This window comes from Vipera berus, assembly GCF_964194415.1.
Source record: "Vipera berus genome assembly, chromosome: 5".
NCBI classification, from domain to species: Eukaryota; Metazoa; Chordata; class Lepidosauria; order Squamata; family Viperidae; genus Vipera; species Vipera berus.
In genome coordinates this window covers 49,837,485-49,851,511 of record NC_138207.1, presented here as the reverse complement: position 1 = coordinate 49,851,511, position 14,027 = coordinate 49,837,485, and the positions used below count along the sequence as shown (strand labels likewise).

Genomic DNA, 14,027 nt, shown 5'->3' with positions numbered 1-14,027 from the left:
AAGTAATGATATACCACTCTGTCTTCTTACATATTGCCTTAAAATGTCTTTGGTTTGGGAACACATTAAATTTATTTACATTATTCCTTATGGGAAAAATTTGTTTGGTACTCATCATTTTTGGTATCCATTGTGCCTCCCAGAACCAATTAACAACAACTACCGAGGTACCACTGTATATCATAAATTTCACAGAATACAGTGAAATTTACTTCAGTTATTGTTTTTATGACTATGGTTTTAGAGTCTATGAAATAACATGGGAAAGAGAGAAGCAGAACACAGAACAGAGAGCTAAATTTAAAGCTTTAATTGCTAGTCTTAAATAAATCTCTTATGAAAAATAAGATGCCTCTTTTTAATTAAATAGTTTATTCTTTTCCTTTCAAGGGATGGGATATTCCTTGGGTGCTGGTCCCCCTGGGCCACCAGGTCCCCGAGGCCCCCCAGGACCACCTGGCTTTTCAGGAACTGGCCTTATCTCTACTGAGGATGGAGTTTGGACTGACCAGTTCAGGAGTGAATTGATCCAATACCTTACAAGTAAGCATATGGCTCCTTCTGCAGTTTTATTCAAGATTTGGACCTCATCCTGGTTCATGATCTGATTGATCTCAGAGTTCTTTGGGGTTTCATATCAGATTCTTGTGTGGCAATCGCATTTATCCTAAAATTAGTTATTAAAACTTTATCTTTGTGGCCTTCAAGAAAACATTAAAGGAATAAACAGTGCACATTAAATGTCAAATTAACATACTGAACAACAGAAGAACACCAGGTTCAAAAATAAATTGCACGGGGTTTATTTTCCAAAGAAAGGTGAGAAACTTGTGTTACTCTGTGTTTAATAAGCTTTGTTTAAAAACATGGACTTAATATTTATTCATGTCCTTATTTGTATATTTTTTAAGATAAAGTACACTTTTAACATGAATGCAATTATACAGCAATATAAATTCATACATACAAAGGAATGTATATTCTGCATGGCCACAGTTGAAAAATATTCTTTATTCTACCATATGGAATGCTTTTTCAGCTGTCTCATAAAAAAAATAAGAATTCTCTACTATTTTCATCTTAGATGCCCTTGAAAGTATTTCTAGAGTAATGAACAGAAGCACCCCAAAAAGTAGTTTTGTCTTCTGAAATGTTGAAGTATCAAGACTTGAAACATCCATAATGGTTCTCGATCTTCATGATGCATATACTGATATAGAAGTATCCTTTCTCCTTGATTTTCATTTTCAACATCCTTTCAATACAAATGGTGTATATTGTGCTGAATTCTTGATAGAGAAAAGAAACAACAGTTCCACTTTAGTTTCCGATTCACGGTCTTCTCAACAGAGATTATAACCATTGCATGGCAAAGGGCCTGGTTACTTGAGGGACTGCCTGTCTCCCCATAACACCTGCTTGGCCAATTCAATCTTGCAGGGGCTGTTGTGCTCCAAGTTCCTAATTAAACAATATCAGTATCAGGACCCTACTACCCTTCTCTGTAGTAGCATCTGCCTTCTAGAAAGAGGTCCCCTCCAAGATATGGAAGGGCTCCCAATCTGATGTTGTTTAGAAGAGTCACAAAGACCAGGCTTTTCACCCAGGCCTTTGGCCTTTTGCTTCAGTGCACCTAAAGAAGCAAAGTGGAATAGAACTATGATAATAGAGTACCATTTAAAATATTCCCGTCTACACATGTTTTGCACCTACTGAATAAAAATCCTATTTACTTATGTATTTATGATATTTCTTAGAGGATTCTGAGTGGTTCACAATGAGCCACCACAATGAAAACATTAAATGTAATAAAGCCCTAACCCTAACACAAACTGTAATAAAACAAAACCCATAACACAACTTATTGTGTAGTGGGTTCTGGAACGCAGGAAAGACGCCAGGCAGAGGAGTGCAGCATGCAGCTCTTTATTGGTGGTAAAAACTGTACTGAGAAATCAGGGTTACTTGTGACCCTTATATACCTGGCCGGGTACGCATTCAACCAATCACTTCAAACCTCAGATTTCCCGCCGAAAGCTGATCCCTGTCACAGCAGTTTCGGTACAGCGCCACCTGGTGGTATCGGCTGTGCAGCTGTTGCAACTGTTCTCATTTAACCCAGTACATAACACAACTAGTACCAGCAGCTCCTCCTTAATCTGGTCCTAAAGGCTTTTACAAGCTTCCAGGAAATCGTAGGAATAGGAGACACCTACGTTTGGGACACAAGTTCCAAAGGACAGGAATCCCCACAGAGACTCTTCATTTCTAGAATTCTTCCTATCCTATTTCTCAAGAGATGCAGAGCTTTGGCAAACATTTTGTGTTCCCTCCAGATGAGTAGGCAAAATCTGATTGTGATAAACAGTTTCATAGACTTGTAAATTGTAGGTTATTGCCTATTTTGATACACATCCCTAAGTATCAAGTTAATCTTTTAGGGCACAAGCTTTTAGGAGAAAAGATGCAGGGCCTTATTCATTTGAAGTTACCCAATTATCTGGGATTTTCCAAATGTTTTATGGACAATTCAGAATACCTCAATATAATTTTCCATCACTATAGAATAAGCAATCTATTGCAGACAGTAGATTGTTTCACTTCTGATCTCCTGCTACTGCTGTAGACTTTTATTATTGTTTATTATTATTGCCAATAATTATTATTGTTATTTTTTAATATTGTTGCTATATATCCAGCTTCTCCTCAATTCTGCAAAACTGTAGACGATCAGAATCTATGTTAATTGATGTAGTCCTATTAATATGCACCATATGATTTGTAGGTGATGATGTACGTAGCTTCATCAGAGGACCACCTGGACTTCCAGGACCACCAGGACCAAGAGGAGATGGCAGCTTTAGGACTGAAAATTATAGAAGCTCTGTAAATTCAGAAGGAACATATGGCAGATCCACAAGTTCTGGTTTATCATATGATGCATCATTAGCTGCAGGAGGATCAAACAGCAATTCATTCAGAAACAGTGGTGGATTACATGGAGATGAATCTTACGCTGGAACATTTGGAAGAGAAGAATCACAAATAGGTGCAAAAGGATCTTCTTATATGAGATCCTATGATGTGTCACTGGATTACAATGAATTAGCATCCAGAGTCTCTGAAAACATACAGAGTAAGTACACAACAATATATTCATAGTTTTATCTGTGCCAACCTTGGGGAAATAGGTGCAGTTTTTAAGCATAATAAATATAAATAACTCAAGCTCATTGAATCATTGATAGGAAATGTTTTTTGGCTATGGACTCAGAAATTGCATGTAGTGATACCCAAATTTTCAGTTTTTGTTGTCCTTCTGTAAAATTTGAGAGTTTAAATTGTGTATGTGTGTTGAACCTTGCAGATTTGTCCACTGTTTTTTGGGGGGTGGGGGAGTTGCTAAAAATGCTGGAAATCAGAGGTTTGCCTTCACACCTGAAGGTATGAACTGGGGTTGCAAATCACATCCGGCTCATATGCCTCTTATTGCTGCACTAAATATTGGCCTTAAAAAAATTGATGCCACCCTGAATATTTAATTTAATTTAATTTAATTTAATTTCAGCCTATAACTCTGTGGAGCTCCCCCCCCACACACTCCTTTAGCAATTCTCCAGCATTCAGAGTTTATACTGATTGGTGTTGAACACCCAGATTTTAGCCACATGATTTTGGCCTTTCAGGGATGATTTTTAAAGATGGGAATAGGACTAGTTTACATCTGGGAGGCCAGATGTTTTTATCCTTAACACACCTAAAATAGGACTGGAAATATTTAGCCTTACTACCCATCCCCCTCAAATGTTACTCAACTCTCATTTCATAGAAAGCATTTTTGGAAAATGCTCAGCACGTATTCCTTTTCTGAATGCCAGTACAACAAATGCAATGGAGGTGGTAAAGTAGTACCATAGAAGTACATTCTCACAATCATGCCCTTGGATTGTTCTCAGTACTGTACTTATCCATAGACGTAATTCCTTAAGTATTTGCTCAAACTTGATGAAGGCTAATTCTGCAAATTAGGGCAGATTTGGGTATTACCGTAGTTTAGAAAAACATTTTTTTTCAGCAGTAGGCACACAACAAATTATTTTTGATAGAACCTACAATAGGCTAAAATCTTTGGTTCATGTTGTTAAGTTATATCCCACACTGAGAATATAGCAGTGATAAGTGCCTTAAGAAATTAAAACCAAGACCTAACATTGACCAGCTCCAACAGTGGAATACTGTTTCTTACATGACATAAATTAAGTAGGCATATATTTTAAATCATAATATAGTAGTGGGGTAGGACAAAACAGTCATTGTGTAGGATCTAAACTGTGGACTTTGTGGGAGAATGTTGCACTATTTTTTACATCTATTATCATTCCTAAAACTTTACTTAATATCTGAAAGAATTGGAGTTATACCTGTGGATCCCTAGCCTAGTTCTAAGATAATGCTTGAGTTAATTATCAAGTTTTTAGAAAACAAAAACAAAGCATTACAGGATTCCAAGAACTGAAATGGATTGTTTCACTTTTACAGAGACCAGAATTCTAAATTGTTAGCTCTAGGTTGATAACAGCAGCAATTTATGTAATTTGTGTACTTCTTATAATTGTTTTGGAAACTCACTTTACATACCAAGCCTTGCGTTAAAACTTTACATTTTGTGTGTGTGTTTGTGTGTGTATCAATCAATCAGTTGGTGTCCATACATGCAGAGCAATGGTTCAACTTCACATTGAATATTTTGGTAGAGATTTAAAGACATCCATGTGTGTTTTCTGTAAGACTTTAGTGCAGCTTTTTATAATATCAGTCAAAATTATGACCAAGAGATAAATGCAGTTCTTTAGAGGAGCAATGATAGTTCTCATTAATTTCAGTTTTCTTTACGAGATGGGATGTTTTACGAATTTGGGTGTGAATCAGCACAGATAGTTACAGTAAGTGGTGTTTCAAGAAAATGCCACAACATCATTATTAAAACAGCCTCATTCATTGCCATTTCTCTTTCCCAATCCAAACTCATCAACTGAAAAGTCTAATGTTTCCAACAAGAACCTATACTGTCAAATAAATTGCCATTGTGATTACTATTAGAGCTGACCCTTGCCCCATTTAGGAAAAAATTTCCTAAATTTGCTTCTATACCCAAGCTGTTTTTCCATTATTAATGTGTTTTTAAATCCTATATGTTCTATATAATTCTTATCAGCAACCCAGAGGTACATGAATTGGCAGAATACAAATTAATGATAATAATAATAACAACAACAACAACAACAACAACAACAATAATAATAATAATAATAATAATATTAATAATAATAATATTAATAATAATACCAAATTTATTTTCTAGGTCGAGGCCTTCTTCAAGACGTGTTTGCTTATCATACACAAGGCCCACCTGGACCTCCTGGGCCCCCTGGTATTAGCAAAGTGTTTGCGGCCTATGGCAACATCACTGCAGACCTCATGGATTTCTTCAAAGGTAACTTAATAATTTCTTATTTACTTTTGCCTTTTATATACCATTTCCATATTCTATTTCTTTTTTTGTATTTATCTATATCAATATCTATATACCTAGACTAGCATAACTGTGAATGGTAGAAGTAAAGGTTTGTCATAAATGTGATCTCTGGGCCTTTTTAAAAACGATATATGAAACAGTGTCAGAGAAAACTTAAATAGCTTAAGAGATCCTTACCTGAAAGACCTAATGGCACTTAACTCATAATAAGAGTAGTTCACTTGTTTCTGAAATATTTGCATAGATAGCACTTATTTTATATTTATAAGCAGAATATCTAGAAATGCTGATTTTGATTGTTTTTTTTTACAGCTTACGGAACTATTCCAGGCCCACGTGGACCACAAGGACTCATGGGATACCCAGGACCTAAAGGTATTTTATATGCTTCGATGGGAAACTTTAAGAAACAAGGTTGGCTTTCATATGCAGTGACTCTGCGACATTCAAATAATCTAATAGGTTGGGAAGGCAGTTTAGACAGACATTGTTTTTTTAATTGATACTGCTAGTACCTGGATGTCTGGAAGCAGTCCAAAGGAGTTGGATAAATGACTCATCTAGATGAACATGTAATCTTTTTTTGATCATATTGAAAGGAAATTATGTGAAAGTCTAAATTTTGCTTTTAGAAGATGCAAGTGGAGATCTAGAACAAAATGTTGCAATATGCTTTGTAACTGGATTTAAACAACAATCATCTCTTTTTCTAGATGTTCCACTCTTTATGCTCCTTTAACTTTTGCTGGATTGTTTTCCATGTATGTTAAATATTCTGCTCAGCATGCTTTGTGGCCTTTAGAATTTTTGGGAGACCCCTTTAAAAATAAAGCCTTTTTTTCTGTAAACCTCAGAGTTTCCCTCAGAGTGCCAGTATTTTGTCCTTGTTCCTTGAGAAAACCTTTGGGCCCCAATTCTGTTGGCACACAAATGCTTTGAATTATTCACCCTTAGAGAAAATGGTAACATTTCTTTCAGTTTAGCACTACAGTAAACTTAAGGGCCTTCACTTGTGTTCTTTCTTATTCTAAAAAATATAAAAATGAAGCAAAGTCATATACACCAAAAGTAAAGCAACTTCTACACAAACATGAAAGCATTTTCTCTTGTATTTAATTTTGTTTAAATAATAACCTGTTGCTTACTAACATTAAATTGATTCATTCTGGCTGTTTGCAGTTAGGCAGGTATTATCAATGAAAATGCTGATAATCTCATGCATAAAGTAATTCATGATTTGCATAACTGAAAACTGCTGGAAAGTTTGGATGCAGAAAGGGAAGCAAGTGAAACATTTTCCAGTTTGCTTGATACCTTCGTAAGAAAATGGCTGGGAGTGTTCTTGGGACAAGGAATTGGAAGGCCTGTGATCAGTTAACCTTTTAATTTGTTAAATGACTTAACAAGGTCTTTTTAAACTTTTGTCAAATGACCCAGTTTAGCTTCCTAGATTGATTACATTATTTGATTTTCCCCTTTATTCTAGGTGATACTGGACCAATTGGCCCACCAGGCCCTCAAGGACCAAGAGGGCCAAAAGGTGAAAAAGGTACAATACTATCTTTAAATAAAGATAAGCATAATGTAAACCCATGATCAAAAAGTTTTAATCATAATTTAGATTTATAATCCACTGAACTCTTAACTTTGTGTGAGCAATTTCTTTTGTAACTTTCAGAGATCTACAATATAGGCAATATAATACTACAGATCCCCTGCATATGTTAGATCCCAGAAATAGGGAAAATCAGATTAGCATAAGCATCTGTGAGGAAGGGGTGGCAAATGTGATCACAAAACATGTGAACTTGGGTCTGTTAGGATGGAAATGTACATGGGTGGGGTATGTAACATAATGTCACGTTTCCTCTTTTCACCATTGTGGTTAATAGCAGAGCTAACTCTATATGGCAGGACATTAACTCCATTTTGGATTTTTATAAATTCATTTATTTGCTCCTTCTGTTTCCATCAGGTGAACCAGTATATAGTGGCCGAAGGAGAAGACAAAGTACAAGAGCCTAAACTAAGAACACAAATTTGGGCACACCTTACCCCAAATATTGCTATTTTTTTTTAACACCAAAAGAGATGAAACACCAATGTCTTTTGACTTTCACTAAAGAAACATCAATCTGCTACGAAGACTTGGTATTTGGGGAATTATTTTGCTAACATGTTCTCTTATGTCTATATTCTGGATGGCTTTCAGATAGCTTATTTGTTATATCTCTACATTAATTAGAAGGTCTATCATTGAAATATGAGGATTTTATAAGTGCATAGCCTGCCCAATTCAGCTTATTATCCAGGACAAACACATCTGAATTCCTTCAGATAAATACTAGAACATTTTCATACAATTTTTGAAACATTTTTTTAAAAAATCATTTTCATTTTGAAAATGAATGAAAAAATTAAAGTTGTGTACTTTATCTTGACATAGCAGAGGATGTATCTAAAAAAAGTGCTGCATTTAAGACAGGGGACTAAAACCAGAGGTAACAATACCCAAAATATTGCCAGAAGGATGTATAAAACATTACATTATATATTTATCCATCCTTTCAAACCCTGTTAACTGCACCGTGAAGAATCTTAGAGTTAATGATAATTAAGCATTTTTGTTACAACTGATACAAAAAGTTTTCTATGGTTTTTTATCACATGAAATGCCATTTTAATATCAAGCTTTCCCATTAGATCTTGTTTAGCCTTTGGTTTCTACTAAAATTAAAATAGTGTGTTGTTCTGACATGGTTGGGGGGAAGTTTATAAACTAACTATTGACTTGTTTTGGTTTTGGTGCTTTCATGTCATTCTTGACTCTTGGAAACTATATGGGCAGTTTTTTTGGCAACACTCTCAGAGGTTGTTTGCCACTGCCTTCTCCCTAGGGCTGAGACTGAGTAGTCTAGTTTTTCAATTTCAAGTCCGGTACCTTTAACCACTCTGCATCAAACTGGCTGTCATAATAGTAACTACAGTAAAATAATTTCATATTGTGTTCAGTATCATATCCTCCAAAACAGAATGATCTTACTTAAAAACACATCTACCTTTACAATGAACACCTTTCAAGCTTTTTTCAATAAGCATGTACAATCCCAATTAATTTCATCATAGAATTATATGCACAAAATAGATAAAGGAAATAAGCATATTTATCAGTAAAATTTATTTTCATATAGCTTCAAATCGGTCAAGTTGACAATGTTATTTTGTATTGCCTAAATTCTCTGATTCCCCCATCATAATGCATTTTAGCAGTATTTGCAAAACAATTGGTACCAAAAGTGTAATTAAACATGATATAATCATGCACACACAGTAAATGGTACAGTACTATGCAATTCGGTGCATGTCTGCTCAAAAGGTTCCATTAAATTCACTGGAACTTGTTTCTTGATAAATGTTTGCAAAATGAAACTGTAATGTATTGCAGTATCCAGCTTTCCTAAGCTGTAAGATGATAGATGATAGATAGATAGATAGATAGATAGATAGATAGATAGATAGATAGATAGATAGATAGAGATAGATAGTGTCTGCTTATTTGTCTGTCTACCTACCTATCTATCCAAGTGTTTTGACTCACACTATAATCTTTTATACTTTAAATCCTGAAATGATAGCCGACATTTTGAATCTATGAACTATAAGTACAATTATAGTCCATCCTCTATTTTCTCTCATTTGCTACATGATCTTACCAATATTCATTGCTTATGTGACATCAAGTCATTGCCAACTCTTAATAATCAGTTTGTGGTTGGTAATGAAAGGCTACAGATATAGATAATTAACACCAGTGCTAGATTGCCAATTTACAGATTACAAATGGTCAAGTGACCAAACTAATATTCTCTCTATATGATGACCAATCTCTAATTCTTGAAGTTGCATGAATGAAAATTTAGTATACTTGGAAGGCACCAGATTAGGCAAAAGGGAGAGATTTATCCAACAAAACATACAAGATGAAATCAAGAACTGTTAATCTTTTTTTTCCCCTCAAACCCAGTATTTCCCATTTTAAAAAGGACTGGAGGCTATATTCTAGCAGTATATACCAGCAGTTTGCCTTGACAACTGTGAACCATATTTGCAGTTAAAATTGGATTAGCTGGCTGTCAGTTTCTGAATCTTCCCTAAACATCAATCACAAATCCTTAAGTGTATAAATACTTTTCTGAATTTATCATTATCATGGAAAATGAATTCAAGTTTTCTTTTTTAATTGAAGTACAAGTTTTTATTCAGGATAAAATGAATAACTTGTAACTAAAATCCAAGCGTGGAGGTCAGTTGTGGGATTTTGAAACAAGAATCTGTTTGAGCTATTTGCCATAGAAGTAGCGCTGTGCATTTAATCCAACTGTCATTTGTAAATGATTTTTTTAAAAAAATAAAATAAAATTACTTTAAGAATCTGTAGTGTGTTTTCTTTCAAAATCCAGTAGGGTACAATCACAAATGGGAACAAAGTTGGATTAACTCTAATTTACATTTTAACTGATCAGGTTGACATTTAATTAATGTATTCTACAATTATTCAGCTATTTCTACTTGAGTAAACAGTAATTAGTTTTTTTCTTTAAGCTGCCTCAGGCATGTCACAATGTTGCAACTGGAGCCTGAAAAGCTTTGGCAATTACGAAAAGTGATAACCTTAGATTAAGCCTGTTTACCTACAAAGAAAACTTGCTAAAAGCCATAGACGGACTCAAGGGGTAAAACTAATTACATAGAGATTAAACCTACAGAAGCCAACAGTTTGGACTCATTGCTAGTCTTTGTGAAACAGACTAAAATATTCCAATAACCAAAACACACAAACCGAGCCTCTGAATTACAAAACGCTGTAAAAATTCTATAAAAATTCTTATAACCCAGTCAAGCTGCCAGCTGACCCAGAACTAAATAAACCAACCTCCGTTCTGACATGCTCATCTCCTGGCTTTTCATTTCATCAGCGCTGATTGCATTCTCCTGGCTGGAGAAAATGAACCAGGGGGGCTTTTCTTCCAGCAACAGCTACCCTGTCTTTTTCCTCCCTGCCTGCTGAGCTTTCCTTCCACAGCTTCTTCTCCATCCCTTTTCCTGCCAAAACCCACCTCCTTTTATATACTCTCCTTTTCCCCCCCTCTTCTCTTCAGTTCACCTCCAGCTACGTGCTGCTTCTGGAAGCACCAATTAGCTGGAGCCCTACTGGTGCTCCTGGGGCTTCTGCCCAGGCCCAACAGTCCTGCAGCTCCCAGCTGCCTCTCCCTCAGGCTTGGGTCGCTTCAGCTCATTCCCCTCCCCTGCTACACTTGTCTAGGAGGGTCACCTACCAACTGCCACATGCCAAAGTACCATTGGTGGTACGCGTACCACCAGTTGAAAAGCCCTCCTCTAGAGGGCAGCAATAGAAAATGTATTCTTAGACCAATTCAAGAGCTGGTTATCCTTTTTTTGGAACACCTTTGTCAAAACCTCCCAGTGACTCAGATTTCTCATGATTGGACAGCATCCTTAGAACACGCAACAAGCAAAACACAGCAAGAGCTTGATAACCTTATTATTAACTTGTTCTCTGGGAGTGCACAGTGACACATATGGTGTTTTGCTCCCTATTTTACACCTATGATAATAGAGCTGAGAGATTCTATCATGTTTAGTGAGGAAAAGCTGACAACCTGTCACTGAGAAACAGACGCTATGAATGGGAAGGGATTTCATTATGTCACCTATACCACCCCTACTAATGCCAGAATCCAATTAACTCCCCTAACACATGGCTAGCCAGCTCCAACACAGCACAATTTCTCACTGTTCTTGACATTGTTCTAGTATTAGTGGTTCTTATTGATGAGAAATTCTTCCTAATTGATCCAACCAGACAATTCCAACATCCCGGTAGCAGTTCCAGCTTCTTTCATCTCTTCTAGAATGAGATGCCCAGAAATGGGATAGTCCAAATATGATCTAACTAATACAATATACCATGGAACAGTTGCTCTCTGTGACCTGGATAAAATCCTTGTTTATTCAGTCCAATGTAGGATATGCAGTTTAGCACTTTTTTATATTGAAGGTCCATTGATTCTTCTCACAAGCCTTGTTCTCAAGCCAATATTTACTGTCTCATACTCAGGGCTTTTTTGGTCATAGAACACCCAGAATGGAGTTCCGGCACCTTTTTTGGATGGAACCTTGTAGGGCTATCAAGGCGGGTTTTATGATGTGTGAGTTCCAGCATTTTATTTTTTTACAAAAAAAAAAGCACTGCTCATACTTACGTGATTCTTTTCTATGCAGGAACAGATTCTTATATTTATCACAGCTGATGCTGAATACAGGTGTGTCTGTGTCTGCCTTTGAATCAGTGTTGAATCCTATCAACTTCCTGGATTAATCCCTGCAGTTTTCTTTACCAGGTTTTTCAGAAGTTATTTGCCACTATCTCCTTCCTAGGGCTGTGACTGGCCCAAGGTCACCCAGCTGGCTTTGTGCCTAAAATAGGACTAGAATTCCCTTTTTTGATGCTTTAAGGCAGGGGTCTTCAAAGTCGTGCTTGGCTGAGAAATTCTGGGAGTTGAAGTCCATGAGTCATAAAAGGGACAAGTTTGAAGACCCCTGCCTTAAGGATTACACCAAATTACCTCTATACTGAACTACATTCATGAATATATTCCACTAATTACAATATAAATAAAATCAAGATTTGAATCAAAAGATGACTTATTCTGTATGATGTTAAGCTTCAGTATCTGGCTAACTCAATTTTATTCCTTTGACACAGTACAACTGAAATCAGAATGATTTTTTAAAATGTTGCTTTGACAATACTAATTTCAACAGGAAGCATCAATGCTCTATCAATTTATGAAAGTAATTTAATTTAATTTTAATTTATTGAATTTATATACCGCCCTTTCCCGAAGGATTCAGGGCGGTTTACAGGGTATAAATTTAAAACATTAATACAAAAATTAAGACCAATTTAAAAAAGATTAAACTAAGTCCCTGCAACATGTAAAACCCCAGTTAAAACCCAATTAAAACTCAGCCTGAGCCGGAAAGCTCGAAGAGCCAGGTCTTCAGGTCTCGGCGGAATGATCGAAGGTCGGGGGCAGTCCTAAGCTCCACAGGCAGCTGATTCCAGAGGGCAGGCACCCCCACAGAGAAGGCCCTCCCCCTGGGTGTCATCCGCCGGCATTCTTTGACCGGCGGCACCCTGAGAAGACCCTCCCTGTGGGAGCGCACAGGACGAAGGGAGTTTGATGCCGGCAGCAGGTGTTCCCTCAAATATCCTGGACCCAAGCCATATAGGGCTTTATAGGTCATCACCAGCACCTTGAATCTCACCCGGAGGGCAACTGGAAGCCAATGCAGCTCGCGGAGCAGAGGTGTTACATGGGAGTAATGGGAAACTCCCATCACAACTCGCGCGGCTGCATTTTGTACCAGTTGAAGCCTCCAAGTGGTCCTCAAGGGCAGCCCCATGTAGAGAGCGTTGCAGTAGTCTAAACGGGAGGTCACGAGCGCATGAGTGACTGTGCGTAGGGCATCTCGGTCCAGATAGGGTCGCATCTGGCGCACCAGGCGAACCTGGGCAAAAGCCCCCCTGGTCACGGCTCCTATATGATCATCAAAACTGAGCCGTGAATCCAGGAGGACGCCCAAGTTGCGAGCCCTATCAACGGGGGGTAACACCTCACCCCCCATTGTTAACGATGGAATAACTTGGTCAACCTGAGATGCCGGTATGCACAGCCACTCAGTCTTGGCAAGATTGAGACGAAGCCTGTTTCTCCCCATCCAAACCCGGACCGCCTCCAGGCAACGGGACATCACGGTGAGGGCATCACTGGGTTGGTTCGGGGTGGAGAAGAAAAGTTGGGTATCATCAGCGTACTGATGATACCCCACCCCAAAACCACGAATGATCTCGCCCAGCGGCTTCATATAGATGTTGAACAGGAGGGGCGAGAGAACCGACCCCTGAGGAACTCCACAAGCGAGAGGCCTCGGGGCGGATCTCTGCCCTCCTGTCAACACCGACTGCGAGCGGCCCAGGAGATAGGAGAACCACCGTAAAATGGTGCCTCCGACTCCCAACCCCCTGAGACGCCGCAGTAGGATACCATGGTCGATGGTATCAAAAGCCGCTGAGAGATCTAATAGGACTAGGACAGAGGAACAACCCCTGTCCCGAGCCCGCCAGAGATCATTCACCAGCGCGACCAATGCCGTCTCCGTGCTGTGCCCGGGCCTGAAACCCGATTGGTACGGGTCCAGATAATCAGTTTCCTCCAGGAACAGAGGAAGCTGATGCGCCACCACACTCTCAACAACCTTCGCCAGGAAGCGAAGGTTGGAGACCGGACGATAGTTGTTTAAAACAGCCGGGTCCAGGGCAGGCTTCTTGAGGAGGGGTCTCACCACCGCCTCCTTCAAGGCGGCAGGGAAGACACCCTCCTTCAAGGAAGCAGTTATTACTGCC

At 38.1% G+C, this 14,027-nt stretch overlaps 1 protein-coding gene across 1 annotated transcript in view; it reads left to right on the top strand.

Annotated features, from left to right (window-relative positions):
• COL17A1 (collagen type XVII alpha 1 chain) overlaps window positions 1–9,037 on the top strand; it is a 67,385-nt gene extending 58,348 nt beyond the window's left edge. Inside the window, exons 51-56 of the mRNA XM_081330132.1 lie at window positions 391–543; window positions 2,786–3,136; window positions 5,363–5,494; window positions 5,849–5,911; window positions 7,023–7,085; window positions 7,512–9,037. Of these exons, the coding sequence (XP_081186258.1) occupies window positions 391–543; window positions 2,786–3,136; window positions 5,363–5,494; window positions 5,849–5,911; window positions 7,023–7,085; window positions 7,512–7,561 (812 nt within the window). The 3' untranslated portion in view covers window positions 7,562–9,037. The remainder of the gene's footprint in view (window positions 1–390; window positions 544–2,785; window positions 3,137–5,362; window positions 5,495–5,848; window positions 5,912–7,022; window positions 7,086–7,511) is intronic.
• Window positions 9,038–14,027: the final 4,990 nt, after the last annotated feature.